This window comes from Macaca nemestrina, chromosome 7, assembly GCF_043159975.1.
Source record: "Macaca nemestrina isolate mMacNem1 chromosome 7, mMacNem.hap1, whole genome shotgun sequence".
Lineage (NCBI taxonomy): Eukaryota > Metazoa > Chordata > Mammalia > Primates > Cercopithecidae > Macaca > Macaca nemestrina.
The window spans coordinates 136564437-136584129 of NC_092131.1; the positions used below are offsets into that span (position 1 = coordinate 136564437).

The window sequence follows — 19693 nt, forward strand, 5'->3', positions numbered from 1 at the left end:
AGTCATGATTAGTGATTGATTACTTTGAAATCTATTAACTGTAGGGTAAGTCCGGATTTTTAGAGTGTCCACCCTCTGCTTAAGAGAACTAAAAGAAGAGGCATATTTAGTAGTGCCTGTAGTTGGATAAAAATTAAGATTCTGTTGCAGTCAGGCTGACATATCTGCCTATCAGATTACATGACTGTGTGTCTGTATCTGCTTTCAGTTTGGAAGCATGGAAAAGATGACAGGAAGTCATTCACTGTTCTCCTTTGCTTTTCTTTTTCCGCTTTGAAGGGTGAAGATATGCTATTTTGATTTCATGGTTGTAAAAGGATTTTTAGGGCCTGATTATATGGTCTTTTAATTTTCTTTTATTTTACATTGACATTGGAGCAGAAACCAGCAAGTTACCCTCCTCCATTGCTCCATTTATAGATCCTTATTCCAGTTTTTCTTAAAACTATGTTTTACTTCTTAAACAGATTATGTGCACACAAAAATTGAAAAAATTACTTTTTCCTTTTTAACATTTCAGTTGATATTTATGTTTAAACTATGAGATATTTATAGCAGCAATTTTTAAGCTTTTTGGTTTCAGGACACCTTTACCTACCAAAGAACTTTGTTTATGTCGATTATATCAACGAATATTTCTCATATAAGATATTAAAACTGAGAAAAATTTTAAATATTTTAAAATAATAAACTATCAGCCCGGTGCAGTGGCTCACGCCTGTAATCCCAGCACTTTGGGAGGCCAAGGTGGGCGTGGATCACTTGAGGTCAGGAGTTCGAGACAAGCCTGACCATAATGGAGAAACCCTAAAAATACAAAAACTAGTCGGGCATGGTGGCGCACGCCTGTAATCCCAGATACTTGGGAGCTGAGGCAGGAGAATTGCTTAAACTGGGGAGGCGGAGGTTGCGATCAGCTGAGATTGCGCCATTGCACTACAGCCTGGGCAACAAGAGTGAAACTCCATCTCAAAAATGATAATAATAAACTATTACATGTTAACACAAATCACATTTTTCATAGAGAAAAACTATATTCCAAAACAATTTACTGAGAAAAACAGCAATATTTTACATTTTTCTAAGTTCCTTTAATGTCTGACATAATAATAAAGAAGACACTTACATTCTTATGTCTCTTTCTGTACTCAATCTGTTGTGATATGTTGTTTTGGCTAAAGTATGTGAAGAAAAATTTGGCCTCACAGAGTATGTAGTTATGAAATGGGGCCAGGCGCAGTGGCTCACGCCTGTAATCCCAACACTTTGGGAGGCCAAGGCAGGCGGATCACGAGGTCAGAAGATTGAGACCATTCTGGCTAACACGGTGAAACCCCGTCTCTACTAAAAATACAAAAAATTAGCCGGGCGTTGTGGCGGGCGCCTGTAGTCCCAGCTACTCAGGAGGCTGAGGCAGGAGAATGGAGTGAACCTGGGAGGCAGAGCTTGCAGTGAGCCAAGATTACACCACTGCACTCCAGCCTGGGTGGCAGAGTGAGACTCCGTCTCCAAAAAAAATTAAAATAAAAATACAAAAATTAGCCGGGTGTGGTGGTGCATGCCTGTAATCCCAACTACTCAGGAGTCTGAGGCACAAGAACTGCATGAACCCGGGAGGCAGAGGTTGCAGTGAGCCGAGATCGTGCCACTGCACTCCAGCTTGGGTGACAGAGTGGACTCCATCAAAAAAAAAAAGAAATGGGAGTAATATTTTAGCTTTTTCAGTTAATTGTAGATACCATTCTTTGATACTGTACCAAAACTGGACAAGTGGTAGTTTCTTAAAGGTTGTGGGATTTTGTTTGTTTTTGTTGTTTTAAATATATATATCATATATACTTTTTATTATATATATTTTTAAATTATATATATATATAAATAAATATATATATACACACACACACACACTTTTTTTTTTTTTTGAAATGGAGACCTGCTCTGTCACCCAGGCTGGAATGCAGTAATGTGATCTTGGCTAACTGCAACCTCTGCTTCCTAGGTTCTATCAGTTCTCGTGCCTCACCCTCCTGAGTACCTGGGACTACAGGCTCGTACCACTATGCCCAGCTAATTTTTTTGTACTTTTAGTAGAGATGAGGTTTCACCATGTTGACTAGGCTGGTCTTGAACTGCTGACCTCAGGTGATTTGAGGCCTTAGCCTCCAAAAGTATTAGGATTACAGGTGTGAGCCACTACACCCAGGTTTTATATATATATATATATATATATTTTTTTTTTTTTTTTTTGAGACAGAGTCTTGCTCTGTCTCCCAGGATGGAGTACAGTGGCGCAATCTCAGCTCACTGCAAGCTCCGCCTCCCAGGTTCCCACCATTCTCCTGCCTCAGCCTCCCGAGTAGCTGGGACTGCAGGCACCCACCACCAGGCCTGGCTAATGTTTTGTATTTTTAGTAGAGACAGGGTTTCACTGTGTTAGCCAGGATGGTCTCAATCTTCTGACCTCGTGATCCACCTGCTTCGGCCTTCCAAAGTGCTGGGATTACAGGCATGAGCCACTGCGCCTGGCCTAAATATATTAAGAGATGGGTGTCACTAAGTTGCCCAGGCTGATCTCAAACTCCTGAACTCAAGTGATCCTCCCACCTCAGCCTCCCAGAGTGCTAGGATTGCAAGCAAGGTGAGCTACCATGCCCAGCCAATGAATTTTTTGTTGTTTTTTAATTTTATTTTTTTCAATTGAAGTCTTACTGTGATTCCTGGACTGGTTTCAAACTCCTGGGGTCAAGCAATCCTCCCACCTCAGCCTCCCAAGTAGTTGAGACTACAGGGAATGGGCTCCTGCATCTGACTTAAAGCTAGGTTTTAGTGTGGAATCTGAAGTGATATATATAAACTTCATATTCTGTTACGTTAAAGTGTGGATCTTATACTTCAAATGGATCTTTTACCATGCATTAGCCATCTGGAAAATACTGGCTCGCTGTGTTATTCCAGTCTTTCAAATGTTGACGCCTTTTATTGTACAATATTTTAAAAATCACATATAGTTATATTACCACTGATCTTATCAGAAAAGTGTCTAAGTATTGGTAAGCTCATTAGTTAATAGTAGTAGATGCAAGTTTTCCAAAATTCTAACTCAAAAGCCCAGATTTTATCATTGGCAACAAATACTGTCAGTGTTGTCCATGAAGTGGCCAACTCACTTCATTCACTTTTGAGAAAATATTTACTGGATACCCTAAATAACCATAGTTGTCAGTCATTCTTTGAAGTTAAAAATGGAGTTCCATTTAAAAAGCAGCAGTTCAGCTTGTGACTCATTCACACTAGTACTTTTCCTTGAGACATCCTGTAGCACAGGTGCTTTATGCATTCCCATTTCATAAACACAGAATATTAAAGACTTCTACTCAAAGGTTGTAACTTAATAAATTCTAATTTTTACCGCTACTTAATTGAAACTGACATTTTTCTTTTTATTGGAAGTGTGTGGTGGTGAGGAATATTGTGACTTCTAGTGCAGTTTAATGATAGTGCCTTGATTCATGCTACCCAGCAGTTTTACTCACCTTTGCTTTTGCATCATCACTGTAAATGCTGACACAACAAGTAAAGGCAAATAATGTCTTTGTGTTGTTCTAAAAGTAGTTTCGACCGTTTGTATCCGTTGAAAAGCTTTCAGAGACCTCTGAAAGTCTATAGACCACACTTAGAGAACAAACCATTGGTCTACAGGTAAATCCATCATTAAGCCTAATGTTTAATAAGGAAATCATAAGATGAGGAGAGGAGCGTTTAGATACGATTTATTCTACAATATTGCATAGAGGCTGTGATTCATATTATTAATCCTGTTTAAAATCTCTGGAAAGCTTTGGAAGAGGATGTATCACTAAATTCTTTTTTTTTTTTTTTTTTTGTATCTTTATTTTTTGTTGTTGGTAAGATCTATCCTCAGGAGAGACACAGCATAAGAGTTCCTGAATCTGGAGAACATTATGAACTGCATCTTTTGCACTACCTTCAAGAAAACCTTGGATCACGTATTGCTGCTCTAAAAGTGATATAATTTTGACCTGTATAGAACTCTCTGGTATACACTGGCTATTTAACCAAATGAGGAGGTTTAATCAATAGAAAACACAGAATTGATCATCACACTTTGATACCTGCCACGTAACATCTACTCCTGAAAATAAATGTGGTGCCATGCAGGGGTCTACAGTTTGTGGTAGTAATCTAATACCTTAACCCCACATGCTCAAAATCAAATGATACATATTCCTGAGAGACCCAGCAATACCATGAGAATTACTCAAAAAAAAAAAAAAGCATTAACACCATGTATTCATACTACCCTATTTTCACTTTTAATAGTATTATAAACTTCATGAACTTAATTAGTGTATTTTTACAGTATACTTTTGAGTTTGTTAAAATATGATATTAGTGATTGGTTTGGTTCAGTTCCAGAATCTCTGACTAGTTACAGATTTGATAGCACTTAAATGTAATTGAATAGCTTATGCTTCATTGCTTGGGCATATCCAGCATGTTATGAACTAATAACTATTAAACTTGACTTAACCAGTCATTCATTATTGATTTTTCAAGGATAACTTAGTGGCCTCCTAAAGACACTTGTTTTGGCACTGACCAGTTTTTAGCCAATTTAATCTGTATCTAATATAAATAATTCTCATTTTTCTTTGATGATATTAACGGAGTGGGCTTTTCCTTTTGCATAAAGGCTAGTAACTGTATATGTAGCATGGATTTAATTAGTCATGATACTGATAATTACAGGCAGAAAATTTTTAAATGATTAGAGCTTAAATATTTGCAGGCAAGTTTTTTTTTTGTTTTTTTGTTTTGTTTTTTTTGTTTGTTTGTTTTTTTCCTTTAAGAAAAGGAAAAAGTACACATTCACTAGAATTCTTCAGAAAATGTAGTGGTGCCAGTTTCCTTTTAGAATTTCCTTATTAAAATATTCTAGAATTTTAAGGAGATTGAAGGGAATCACAGTGGGGTGGGGAGTCCTGGGTTTGGGAAATGACAGAGAGAAGAGGTGGTGAGGACCTGATTAAAAACTAAGCAGAAGTAGTTTTAACAAAAAGACTCAGGAAAATGTTTGGAAACTGAAATTTAAACAACTAGAGTATTAAGGAAACCAGAATCAATAAATCACTGTCTTGCCAGCACAGCTACAGAGTAACATGATTCAGGGGAGGAAAAGTTCCTTAGAGTTACTTTTATAATTCTTTTTTTTTTTTTTTTCTCTTAGGTTTAGAAATCCTACACATTTAAACTTTATCCTTTTAAAATTATTTGAACATAATTTAGATATTGTAAGCTTAAAATACAAATGTTTACAGATAACCTCTTTACCATAAACTAATCCCTGGCAAGCCATGGCTCTCTTTTTTTTGGTGTTTAAAGCCTATAAACAGTTTTCTTGAATGATCATGAACTTTTCTTGGTTTAGCACTAGGATTTAGCTATGAAGAGAGCTCATAGGCTTTCAGGTGCTAATTGAGATCTGCCCTGTTAGAGTCTTGGGGTGCTAGATTGGTCACGTTGACACCGGTGGCAGGGAAGGCATCTATGAATTTGATGCTTTTTATCACACACTTCAGTGTTTAGAAAGTTATTACCAATACTTTTAAACAACACTCCAAGAAAATTTGCTGTATTTCTTTCTCATCACTACAGAGAGAGTAGATTTCCCCATAGAGAGCACAGCCTTCATTAGTAAGGTTGGTGACTACTGGTAAGAGGTGGACTTCATTGACACCAAGTGGGAGGTAGGGAAAGCCCAGAAATGGCAGGATGACATGGTGGTTCTGTCTTTGGGAAAGGTATTGGGTTTTGCTGTTTGTGTTTATACTGTATAATAGATACCACGCTTTTTCTTATTATCTGTATGTGTATTGCTTTTCATGTTTGATATTTTCCCATGCCAAGATTTGTTTATATATATTTTCAATGTTAAATTAAATTGATTTGGGTAACTTTCTTCCTCAAGAAAGTATTTTCCCCTTTAAGTATGTATCTGACTGTGGAGGGTGTTTTGTTTTGTTTTGTTTGGACTAATTGGCCTCAAAGGATCTATCCTTATATGCAATATACAATAGAAATGGTATACAGTAGCTTTTAAGCAGCTACTCCATTGAAACCTTTCACACATTAAGACTGTTTCTTCAAAATGGGATCTTTTATTTTACCGAAACAAACTTAGAAAACTTCATGTACTCTTGAATTCACCGGTGTTTTCCTTTTGCATGTTGCCTTCTTCTTTCCTCCTATCATAAAGAATGTTTCTATTATCACTCCCAGTCACTTAAATGCCATTCTGCTTCTTTAGCGGGGAAAAAATACCTGAATGAATTCACTTACAGAAAGACAGTTTGACTGAATTTGCTTTTTACAACCAGTGTGGAAAATATCATAGTCAATTGAGGCAATCAGTAGAAGTCTAACTAAAAGTTTGTACCCCTTAAGTGTGGGTAACAGCTTAAACGGCAAGAATATATAAAAGTAGCAACAGTTTAGTGGGAGCCAAAAAGCACTAGGTTACATAATATCATACTGTGTTTTTAAAGACTTGATAAATGTGTACACTTGAACAGCCATCAAGAGGGATACTTGAGCATTTTAGAGTAGTGGAACTCAAAATCTAAGATTCATCTGGGATACTTACTAAAAGAAATGTAGAGTTTTGAAACTCACTCTTAAAAATATGTATTCCCAGGCTAGGCATGGTGGCTCACACCTGTAATCCTAGCACTTTGGGAGACCAAGGCGGGTGAATCACTTGAAGTCAGGACATCAAGACCAGCTTGGTCAACATGGTGAAACCCCATCTCTACTAAAAATACAAAAAAATTAGCCGGGCATGATGGCGTGTGCCTATAATCCCGAACCTACTCGGGAGGCTGAGGCAGGAGAATCGCTTGAACCTAGGAGGTGGAAGTTGCAGTGAGCCAAGATGGCGCCACTGTAGTCCAGTCTGGGTGACAGAGTGAGACTCTGCCTCAAAATAAATAAATAAATAAAAATTTGTATTCCATTGATTTAGGTAGACACCAGGAATGTGCATTTCTGACAAGCTTTCCACGCGATCCTACAGTAAGTCATCTATGGACTACTTTAAGAAACTCTTCTATAGAGAATGGAGTTGGATTAATAATAGGTGATTTTTTACACTGGACTGATTCACAAGAACCTAAACAGTAGTCCATGAAGCTGCTCATCTGTGGTAACTTGTTTGGCCCTTCTCACTCTGAAAGCAGCAGGAGGTGTTTACTTTGTTTCTATCCCGTTTGTCTGGAGATTAATTTTGGAATAAAAGTTTTTCTCTTTATGCCATTCCTGGTTCTTTTCCAAAGCCTCATACAAGAGGATTAGGTCACAACGCATGCATTACCTTTTTAAAAAATGCAATGTTGATACCGAAGCTTAATTTTTTCTTTTTTTTTTTTTTTTTTTTTACTACTTGTTTTATTCCTTCCAGATAGTATAGCCCACCTTTCTATAGCATAGTTCTCTTCAGGTAGAATGATTCCTATAAGATTTCTCATTATTAAATCATGCATTTTCCAAGATGGAATCAATCTTTGATTTAATCTAATATTCTCATTTGTTAGAAGAACAACCTACATGCTAGAGAGAGAGGAGGAAATATACCCGTGACCACACAGCCAGTTAGTAGCCAGTTGGTGCTGGACTCCAGCCAGGTGTCCTGCCTCATGGTAGTTAAATGATATATAGAAAAGGTAAATTTTTAAAGAAATATTTATTAATATATTCGTATAAAACATTTTAAAGGTAACCACATAAAAATGGTTAATTTTTCCATTCCAAAGTAAATGCTAAGCATGCTTATTAATGAAGCAGTACTTCTAATTAGTATATGACATTCTGAAGTTAATTAAATTCATTGCACTAAATGTGTCTTCCTTGGTATAGTGGGGGATTTGAGGATTGGAATATAGAGTAGAGTGCTTGCTTAAGCCTGGGAGCCCATCTTATAGCTATTTGATGTAAGAAAAGAGACATGGCCATTTCTAAACTATATAAGGTGAGTGTCTATTCCCAGCAGATATAAAGCAGAAAGGAAACTTTTTTGACTCCCACCTTCCCAGCCTCACCTATCCATCTTCCAGCCTCAAATATGGAGATGTTAGTGCAAGGTGCTGGGCTCTAGGTAATCATTTCATAAGTCCTTTACAGGTAAAGAAAAAGTAGTGTTTGTATGTTTGTTTTTAAGTAACCCCAAAACAAATTTATGTTGTATTCAGCAAAATTGGAGTTCAGGTGGTTAATTTTAGAACATAAAGTGCCTGCTGTTTTAAGCATTGACTTGTATAAAAAGAATTGCATGTCTCACTCCAGTAAGCTTATGGGTTTTCTCATTTTTAGGTATATGGCTTTTAATCATGTAAAGTGAAACATTAGTTTTGTTGCATTTTATTACAGGTTATTTGTTGCAATAAAGATGCTGCTGAAATTAACTGATTTAAATGTTCCTTTTTCTCCCATTTGCCCATGGGAAATGTACAACCTTGCCTTGATTAGTGACAACTGTGGAGTGACTAATACACATGAACAAGGTCATGTGCTTGCAGTGGAGAAGAGAGACTGCAGTATGAAGGATTACATTGGGGATTTTAGTATAAACACTAACCAAAATGCATCCAAGCCTAATGGGAGGTGTGCAGAGAACTGCTTTCTATCTGCAAGTGGTTCCCAACAACCAGTGGTTGATAACTACAAGGGTAAATGGTGCTTACAGCCAGTGAGGAGCATATCCCCCTACCCCAACCTCCACCCCCAAGCAGCTGGGGGTTTGTGGGAATACCACCTAGAGTTGATAGTGGCTTCTGCATGCTGCCCAGGAATTTTTTTTTTTTTTTTGAGACAGTCTCGCACTGTCGCCCAGGCTGAAGTGCAGTGGCACAATCTTGGCTCACTGCAAGCTCTGCCTTCCAGGTTCACGCCATTCTCCTGCCTCAGCCTCCCGAGTAGCTGGGACTACAGGCACCCACCACCACGTCTGGCTAATTTTTTGTATTTTTAGTAGAGATGGGGTTTCACTGTGTTAGCCGGGATGGTCTTGATCTCCTGACATCTGACCTCGTGATCCACCCACCTTGGCCTCCCAAAGTGCTGGGATTACAGGCATGAGCCACCACGCCTGGTCCCTACTGCCCAGAAAACTTTGAGGGAGTTTAATGTACTGTGTATTTCAGAGGTTTCTGGGTTTTTTTGTTTTTGTTTTTGTTTTAGGTGGAGTCTTGTTCTGTCACCCAGGCTGGAGTGTAGTGGTGCAATCTTGGCGCACTGCAACCTCCCCTGCCCAGGTTCAAGCGATTTTCCTGCCCCAGCCTCCCAAGTAGCTGGGATTACAGGCGCCTGCCACCACACCTGGCTAATGTAGAGACAGGGTTTCACTGTGTTGGCCAGGCTGTTCTCAAAGTCCGTCACGAACTCAGATGATGTGCCTGCCTCGGCCTCCCAAAGTGCTGGGATTACAGGCGTGAGCCACCACGCCCGGCCTGACAATAGTTTTTTTTTTTAAGTTTTATTAGAGAAAGGGCAGAGAGGAGGCAGATGAACCCCTCTGAAATAAGTAAATGGGTTTGTGTGATAATCCTTCCAGAACAGATACTTAATCTGGATTCTGTAACCCTCAAGTTGTGTGTGAAATATTGCATGAAAAGTAGTAGTGTATTATTCTGGAGATAGGCTCTTTGGCGTTATCAAATACTCAGAGGGATAATGACCCCAAAAAAGTTAAGAACCACAGCTGTATTAGGGTCTTAAACTTTTATTTTGTATACAAAAATTATTAGGAATAAAAATATGTTTAAAATAAGGGACTGCTAGGCCGGGTGCGGTGGCTCACGCCTGTAATCCTAGCACTTTGGGAGGCTGAGACAGGTAGATCACTTGAAGTCAGGAGTTCAAGACCAACCTAGCCAACATAGTGAATGAATATTTGTATACTAAAAATACAAAAATTAGCCGGGCATGGTGGCGCATGTCTGTAATCCCAGCTACTCGGGAGACTGAGGCAGAATCTGTTGAGCCCCGGAGGCAGAGGTTGCAGTGAGCCAAGATCACACCACTGCTCTCTAGCCTGGGGAACAGTGTGAGACTCTGTCTCAAAAAAATAAAAAGTAAGGGACTGCTGTAGATGAGTGCTTCCTAACCTTTTCATCTTGTAACACAAAAAGAGATAGTCGTATGACACAAGGATAAACATGCACACTGGGATAAGCTGTTAAAGCTGCTTGTAGCCAGAAGTGGCTGTCCAGGCCCACCTCAACTTTAAAGAAATTAGTATCTCATTATACATATGATCTATTTATAACATTATGGTTGGGAAATTTTATAGATTACCTTGGCCTATCAAAAATCAAAAATCAGCTTTCACCTGGCACAGTGGCTCATGCCTGCAGTCCTAGCACTTTGGGAGGCTGAGGTGGGCAGATTGCTCGAGCTCACAAGTTTGAGGCCAGCCTGGGCAACATGGTGAAACCCCTGTCTCTACAAAAATACAAAAAACTACCCGGGTGTGGTGATGTGCACCTGTAGTTCTGGCTACTCAGGAGGCTGAGGTGAGAGGATCGCTTGAGCCTTGGAGGCAGAGGCTGCAGTGAGCTGAGATCACACTACTGCACTCCAGCCTGGGTGATAGAGCCAGACCTTGTTTCAAAATATATATATATATATATATATTTTTTTTTAAATTAGCTTTCACGCCAAATGAGGTGGCTCACACCTGTAATCCCAGCACTTTGAGAGGCCAAGGCAGGAGGACTGCATGAGCTCAGGAGTTTGAGACCAGCCTGAGCAACATAGCAAGATCTTGTCTCTACTAAAACTTTTAAAATTAGCTGAGCATGATAGTGCATGCCTGTAATGCCAGCTACTCAGGAGACTGAGGCAAAGGATCACTTGAGCACAGGAGGTCGAGGCTGCAGTGTGCTGCGATTATACCACTGCAGTCCAGCCTGGGCAACAAGACCCTGTCTCAAAAAAAAAAAAAAAAAAAAAAAAGCTTTCAGACTAGCCGTAAGCGTCCTGTATAACTGTGACGGAGGTGTAGACTTCCAGCTATAGAACTCCAGTGCCCCAGATTCGGAGCAAGTGCTACAGCCTTGAAGCCTTTTGACTTCCCTTTGGCCCTGTTAACCTCACCCACCCCACCCAATGGATATGAGGGGGCAGATATTGATCCCTTGGTGCTTTTGTGGGGAGTAGAGTGAAACAGTCACAGTGTGAGAATCTCATAACCAGAGTATAATTTTGTTTTGGGTTCGGTGTAGTTTGGGGATTTACTAGGATTTAAGGATTCATCTTCTGGTTCTATCACCCTGGAAGAGTTTGAGCTCCCATTGTAATTTCAGCTCTGAAAGACACAGATTGTTCAGTCTGCTGTTTGTTCCTTACTCCTTACTAAAAGACGCTCTCTCTAAATTGGACTCCAAACCTGTGTTCTTAAAATAGAAGTTTGGGGAAGCAATTAGCCAGGATAGTTGTCCTTAGCTAGCTCCAGGACTCCCCCATCTTTACTGGAAAAACACCCTGTAGATGTGGCATAGCTTAACATCCTACTCAGAAGTGACAGTTATTTGCAGGAAGGTCAGTCCTCTGGCCAGGATGGTTCTGGAAACCACAAAGCTTCTCTGTAAAATGACCTGTCTGTGCTGGCTTAATTACTGAGCACATACCTTGTCATAGTCGCATCCCTAAGCATGCATGTGTATACCACTGTCTGCAGTTCAGTTGGGTACTTGATGTGTTGCCGTGCCAGTTAATTGCTTTAAGCTGTCTCAACCGTCCATTCCTCTTCTTTCCTATTGTTGCTCCTCTCCCAGTCTAGGTCTCACGATCTCAATGCCGGGTAAATACAGCAGCTCTCTGTCCACCCTGAGTTCAGGGTGAAGAATAGAATTCCAAGTGACTTCAAATAAGCATTTCTCAACTTTCATTTAGCAAATATTTAGGAACAATCATGTGCCAGGTCTATGCTAGGCCCTCAGAAACCAGAATTGAAGAGGATACAGTCCTTGCCCTCAGTAGGCTCTCAGGACCAACTTCACTTTCCACCTAGAAGCCACTTCCTTTAAAGGAGCTTTTTTTTTTTTTTCCTCTTTGAGACAGGGTCTCCCTCTGTTGCCCAGGTAGGAATGCAATGTGGCATGAACACACCCACTGCAGCCCCAACCTCCCAGGCTCAGGTGATCCTCCCACCTCACCTTCCCAAATAGCTGGGACTTCAGGCACACACCACCACTCCCAGCTAATTTTTTCATTTCTTGTACAGACGGGGGTCCCACTTTGTTCAACCAGGCTGATCTTGAACTCCTGAGCTCAAGCAGTCCTCCTGCCTCAGCCTCCCAAAGTGCTGGGATTATAGGCATGAGCCACTGTGCCCAGCCTGGCAAGCTAATTATTTCCTGCCAAACTTCAAGTGGTGCTCTAGTCCCTAATCAAATACAAGTTCTGTCTGACATTCAAGACCCTCCTGCCAGGCGCAGTGGCTCATGGCTGTAATCCCAGCACTTTGGGAGGATGAGGCAGCAATCACCTTAGGTCAGGAGTTCGAGACCAGTCTGGCCAACATGGTGAAACCACATCTCTACTAAAAACACAACAACTAGCCAGGCATAGTGGCATGCACCTGTAATCCCAGCTACTCTGGAGGCTGAGGCAGGATAATCGCTTGAACCTGGGAGGTGGAGGTTGCAGTGAGCTGAGACTGCGCCACCGCACCCCAGCCTGGCAACAGAGCGAGATACCATTTCAAAAATACACATATATATATATACAAAAATTAGCTGGGCGTGGTGGCACGTGCCTGTAAATCCCAGCTACCCAGGGAGGATGAGGCAGGAGAATTGCTTGAACCCGGGAGGCGGAGGTTGCAGTCAGTTGAGATCACGCCACTACACTCCAGCCTGGGCAACAGAGCGAGACTCTGTCTCAAAAAAAAAAAAAAAAAAAAAAGCCTGGCCAGCCGCCAATATGGTGAAACCCTGTCTCTACTAAAAATACAAAAATTAGCTGGGTATGGTGGCATGCACCTGTAACCCCAGCTTCTCAGGAGGCTGAGGCAGGAGAATCCCTTGAACCCAGGAGGCGGAGGCTGCAGTGAGCCACACCACTCCAGCCTGGGCAACAGAGCAAGACCCTATCTAAAAAACAAACAAACAAAAAACACTCTGGGCGGGGTGGCACACACCTGTAATCGCAGCACTTTGGGAGGCTGAGGTGTGAGGATCACTTGAGGCCAGAGGTTCGAGACCAGCCTGGCCAACATGGCAAAACCCCATCTCTACTAAAAATACAAAAATTAGGTGTTTGTCGTGGTGTACTCCTGTAATCCTAGCTACTCAGGAGGCTGAGGCATGAGAATGGCTTGAACCTGCGGGGTGGAGATCACAATAAGCCGAGATTGCACCACTGCACTCCAGTCCAGGCAACAGAGTGAGACCTTATCTCAAAAAAAAAAAAAACAAAAAGAAACTCAGTGGAGGATTGGATTAGTTAATATACATAAGCACATGATGCCTGGTATACAGTAACTCAATAAAGGTTATCTCAAATTTAACATTTAATTTCTTTTTTTTTTTTTTTTTTTTCTTTTTGAGACAGAGTCTTGCTCTGTCACCCAGGCTGGAGTACAGTGGTGCCATCTCGGCTCACTGCAACCTCTGCCTCCTGGGTTCAAGCGATTCTCCTGCATCACCCTCCCGAGTAGCTGGGATTACAGGTACGCACCACCATGCCCTGCTACTTTTTGTATTTTTAGTAGAGATGGTGTTTTACCATGTTGGCTAGGCTGGTCTCGAACTCCTGACCTCAAGTGATCCGCCCACTTCGGTGCCCCAAAGTGCTGGGATTACAGGCATAAGCCACCTCACCCAGCCTAGCATTTAGTTTCATACCATACTGTTTGCTACCGGTTTTGTTTCTCCAGTTAGATCACAGACTCTCAAAGTGGTACCTTTACACTTGCTTAATTCTCACCCATCATACCTACTGCAGGGTCAGATATGTATGAGATACTTGAATACCAAAAAAATTTTCAAATAAAAACATCTGACATCCCCCATTTAGGGTTGTCTGCTTGATAGCTTGCAGGTTCCTAAGTACCCATCTACCAATTTGTTTGTAACTGCAAAAGAAACCAAATCCTTCCCAAATTTAAGCTTTTAGAACTCCTTCTTTAAAATATCCTTGTAGTTTGTATTCTTTATCCCCAACTGAGGCTTCAGGTCAGGAGATATTGTCCTTCTCAACCCTGGTTGTTATTACAGTTGCCTGGGCAGCTTTTAAAAACATTCATATATAAGTCCCTCCCAGGATCCATTACATCAAAACGGGGAGGGGAGGTCCTGCCATCTTTTAATTTGTTAAAAATAAGTTCTCTAGGTAATCCTAATGTTTAACCAGAGTGAAGAGTCTCTGGCGGGCTTGGTGGCTCACGCCTGTAATCTCAGGACTTTGGGAGGCTGAGGACCGCAGATCACCTGAGGTCAGGAGTTCGAGACCAGCATGGTCAACATGGTTAAACCCCATCTCTACTAAAAATACAAAAAGTAGCCATGTGTGGTGGCACACACCTGTAATCCCAGCTACTCGGGGGGATGAGACAGGAGAATCGATTGAACCCGGGAGGCGGAGGTTGCAGTGAGCCGAGATCGTGCCACTGCACTCCAGCCTGGGTGACAGAGTGAGACTCTATCTCAAAAAAAAAAAAAAAAAAAAAAAAAAAAAAATCCCTAAGGTAGAGCAATGGAAGATTTTATTCACAGGACGTTAGAGCCAGAACGTATTTTTAGAAATCATCTAATTTACCACTTTACTTAACAGAAGAGAAGCTGATGCCAAGCCGGGAAGTGATTACTCCGCGGCCATACCCGCTGCCTAGAGTCCATACTGAAGCTCGGAGCTTCTAGCTGTGTCTCCACCTCCCAGAACAATGTCCTCCCAAGCCAGACCCAAGCAGAGAAATTTGCCAAAATGAGGGTGCCAAGGCTGTTGCCAGGGTGGCCTCAGCAGAGGCACGGGGAGTAGAGGAAGTCCCCACCCCTTGTTTCACCCACAGCAACTTACCTGTTTACTCATGTATAATCAGGGAAAACACGTTCCACAGCTTAAAAGAACAGGTAGAAAATCAATGACCCCTCCCCTCACTTTCAGATGAGGAAACTGAGGCCCTGAGGACTACAAAGCCATAACAGCTGTTCAGTGGCAGAATTGGAACCAAAACTCAGGCCGACTAACTTCCTGAGGTACAAGGAGGTAAAGTGACTTCCCCAAAGGCACAAACTAGTTGGTAGCTGAACATGGACACCTGAATCTAAGACTATCTAAGACTCTCAATCTAGAACTCCTACTAAATTTCCTAAAACCTAAGGTGTCACCATTTGTAAGACCCTAATATTAGAAACATCAAAACGTGAATTAAGACTATCCTAAGAACCAGGTGCAGTAGCTCACGCCTGTAATGCCAGCACTTTAGGGGGCTGAGGTGGGAGAATTGCTTGAGCCCAGGAGTTCAAGACCAGCCTGGGCAACATAGCAAGACCCCATCTCTACAAAAAATATGAAAGCCAGGCCTGATGATACATGCCTATCATCCTAGCTTCTTGGGAGGCTGAGGCGGGAGGATCACTTGAGCCCAGGAGGTTGAGGCTGCAGTGAGCTGTGATTGCACCACTGCACTCCAGCCTAAGTGACAGAGCCAGACCATGTCTCAAAAAACAAAAAACCAAACCAAATACACACACACACACACACACACACACACACACACACAAAAGAATGATCCTAGAATCAAGGAAATACGATACTTGCCTGAAGTCTGAGTTCCTTCAGGGACTGAGCTGATGCTGAGCTCAAGAAGTGTGTGCTGGTTGGGTCTTGGATGAGAATCTCCCTGAACTTGCCCACAGAAAGGAGACAGAGCATGAAAAAGAGAAGGGAATTTGGGATCTGATAGAATTGGGTTCAGATCCAGCGGTTGTGATTTTGAGCAACACCTCTGCTTCTCTACCCTTGGTTTCCTGGACCCTAAAGTGGAGTTTTAATACATCACAGAGTTGCTGTGAGGCCAAATTGTCAAGTACAGACTGGCATGGGATGGCAGTTTGGAAGTGATTCACGACAGCGAAGTTGGCCCTCCTGCTGTTGATCCAACCCCACCCATCCAGGCCTGCCAGAGGGTGCAGAGTGCTCTCCAAGACTTGAGCTGTGAGGCCCAAACCCTGGGGAGAAGATAGATGCTGGAAGGGGAGAGGAACATGACTCAGCCCCAGGGATCTTGGGAGGACAGCAGCTTCTGGGCCATGAACAAGGGTGGGTACAAAAGCCTCCTATGGGGGTGACTGAACTCTGCCCTGGCCTCAGATACCTCCCACTTACCTGACCCAAAGGCTGATCTTCTGGTATTGCACATTTCTTTCTTTTCTTTTCTTTTTCTTTTCTTTTCTTTTCTTTTCTTTTCTTTCTTTTTCTTTCTTTCTCTTTCTCTCTCTCTCTCTCTGTCTCTCTCTGTCTATCTCTCTCTCTCTCTCCCTTCTTCCCTCCCTCCCTCCCTCTCTCTTTCTTTCTTTCTTCTTTCCTTCTGAGATGGAGCCTCACTCATTCTGTCGCCCAGCCTGGAGTGCAGTGTTGTGATCTTGGCTCACTGCAACCTTCGCCTCCTGGGTTCAAGCGATTCTCCTGCCTCAGCCTCCTGAGTAGTTGGGATTACAGATGTGCACCACCAAGCCCAGCTAATTTTTGTATTTTTAGTAGAGAGAGGGTTTCTCCATGTTGGCCAGGCTAGTCTTGAACTCCTGACCTCAAGCGATCCGCCCACCTCAGCCTCCCAAAGTGCTGGGATTACAGGTGTGAGCAACTGTGCCCAACCGCCACATTCCTTTAAATGAAGGCATCACTAACTGTAAGGCCCTTGTTAGGGATAAAATATTTTACCTGTGAGCCAGGTGACACATTTCCCTCTGAATACCAACTGCTAATATTTGTATGGTGAGTGTCCTACCACTTAGAGTACTTCCTTATGACATCATCATATTGAATTTGATCCTCACAATAAAACTGGAATGTCAGGCATATTATTACTCCCCCCCCCCTTTTTTTTTTTTTGGTCAGGGAAAGAAATGAAAACTCAGAGAGGTGTGTGCCTTGCCCAAGGTCACAGTGCAGAAGCGGAATGCGGATCCTGGTTTCACCAGCTAATTGGCGAGCAACATGAATTGAGTGGTTACATGGAGCTAATGATTATTCTACTTCACAGAGTTGCTGTGGGCTTTGATATGAGCAAACACATGCATAGCTCCTAGTGCCTGGCACGTAGCACTCAGACACGAGCTATTAGTTCTCTGGGCAGGGGAAAAGAGGGTGGTCAGGGAAGGCTGCACAAAGGAGGTGGCATTTGGATTGGGCACTAACGAACAAGCTTCCCCAGGTGGGAGGAAGTCATTCCAGGCAGGGAGAATAAGGATGAAGCGATAAGGGGTGTGGGGGCTGGCACACTGGGAGAGCTGATTGTGGGGAGAATGGTAGAAAAAGCTGGGGGTGCCAGGGAAGAAGTGTGAAGGGCCATGCATGATGGAAGCTAAGGAGATTGTGCATCTGCCCCCAGCTCTGCTGCTTGCTTCACCTCAGCCGGCCTAGCTTATCTGGAGACAAATGATGGGACAGGTCACAGGATAGTCATGCTTTGATAGGGAAAGTGTCCGAGCAAAGGACTGTTGGGTAGAACAGGTTCAGGGGGAGGATTCCAGCCCCTAGAAGCTGCGGGAAGACACAGACTCCAGCAGGTGGGGGTGAGATTCCAAACAGGGATGGACAATATGACAGTGTCGCATGCCTTTCTGTTCTGTGGAAGACAGTGCTGCCATCCTGCCACCATCAGTGTGTCCAGCTGCAGGCAGAGCGTCCAGAGAGACCCCAAGAGAGAGCAGATCTCAGCCCATGGTGCCAGACGCCAGATGTGCCGGGGCCTTACAGAAGGGGACCAAAAAGGAGTGATCTGAACCCCAGTCTTGCTGGGGCAGGTGGGTTTGCAGAGGTGAGCATCCGGGAGCAGCCGTTCCAGGCGGGAAGTAGCCGTCGATGGGATGAGCAGATGGAACAGTGTCTGCCTAGAGAGCTGAGGAGGGAGAGCAGGAGGCCAGGAGGGTGTCCACCTGCACCACCTTTTTAATGCATTTTTTAAAGTTTTAAATGTATCAGGGTTACATAGGCACATAGCTTAGAGTCAAGTTATATAAGTCTCAAGTAATATGTTTGTATTGTTATTCTTTTTTTTTCAATTTTGATGTACTATCTAGTGGGGTCCCACTATGAATGATTAGAATTTAGCTGTTTTCCCTTCCATTTCCACCAAATACCCACAGTTCCCATCTCCCTCATCCCTTCAGTATGGTTTTATTGTAACTTTACTAGATTAGATTCCGTTTTTACATCGTTAAGACTATGTAAATGTATTCAGAGATGAATCCACACAATATACTTCAAATATTTTCTTTTTTTGAGACAGGGTCTCACTCTGTCACCCAGGCTGGAGTGCACTGGCACGATCTCGGCTCACTGCAACCTCCACTTCTGGGGGTCAAACGATCCTCTCACCTCTACCTCCCGAGTAGCTGGGACCACAGGTGCATGCCAGTATGCTAGGCTAATTTTTTGTATTTTTAATAGAGATGGGTTTTCACCATGTGGCCCAGGCTGGTCTTGAACTCCTGACCTCAAGTGATCCACCTGCCTCAGCCTCCCAAAGTGCTGGGATTACAGGCGTGAGCCATTGCTAAACTTTGGATTTGTTTTCAGTCATGAATAGCTTTTTGTTTTACCTAGTTAATAATTATTTTTTAGCTTATATATTTATTACTGATTAAATCCCAAGCTCCTCAAACTTTCCATTGATTTGTCTATTTTGCTTAATTGCTAGTATTTCCAATGTTTCCCTGCAATATATATAACATTTCAAATACTTAATGAGTTAAAATGGTTTTGATTGGCTAGTCTGAGATAAAGCTCTCATTTGCTGTGCTGACTCTTTAGAGAAATGTGTTTGGATTTTCAGACAATTCATGTGTGAGTCTACTGTAGGCATGGCCACCTGCACAGTGCTAGTTTCTGTCCTCAAGGAACTTCCAGTGTCATCTGAGAAATATAAACATAAAGAAGTCACCATATGAGAAATAATCTAGTTAGTACCTGTTGAATGGGACAGACAGGTCAGTGTGGACTCGAGTTGAGTTTTAAGGGCGTCTATGTTTTTTATTATGATAAAATACACATAACAAAATTTACCATTTTATCTACTATTTGTTTGTTTGTTTAAGATGGGGTCTCGCTCTGTCACCCAGGCTGGAGTGCAGTGGTGTGATTTCGGCTCACTGCAACCTCCATTTCCCAGGCTCAAGAGATCCTCCCAACTCAGCCTCCCAAGTAGCTGGGACTACAGGCACACACCACCAAGCCTGGCTAACTTTTGTATTTTTTTTGTAGAGATGGGTTTCCGCCATGTCACACAGGCTAGTCTGGAACTCCTGAGCTCAAGCCATCTGCCTGCCTTGGCCTGCCAGCGTGCTGGGATTACAGGTGTGAGCCATTGGAGCCATTGTGCCCGGCCCATTTTAGCCATTTGTAAGTGTACGGTTCAGTGACATTAAGTACATTCACATCCTTGTGTGGCCAT

At 42.4% G+C, this 19693-nt stretch overlaps 1 protein-coding gene across 6 annotated transcripts in view; it reads left to right on the top strand.

The window, feature by feature from the left end:
- Positions 1-8477, top strand: part of LOC105493006 (dipeptidyl peptidase 8) — an 87221-nt gene extending 78744 nt beyond the window's left edge. For all 6 annotated transcript variants that reach the window (XM_071101196.1, XM_071101194.1, XM_071101195.1 and 3 more), the window contains one exon: positions 3911-8477. In XM_071101196.1, coding sequence (XP_070957297.1) covers positions 3911-4033 — 123 coding nt within the window. In that variant the 3' untranslated portion in view covers positions 4034-8477. The remainder of the gene's footprint in view (positions 1-3910) is intronic.
- The last annotated feature ends 11216 nt before the right edge of the window (positions 8478-19693 follow it).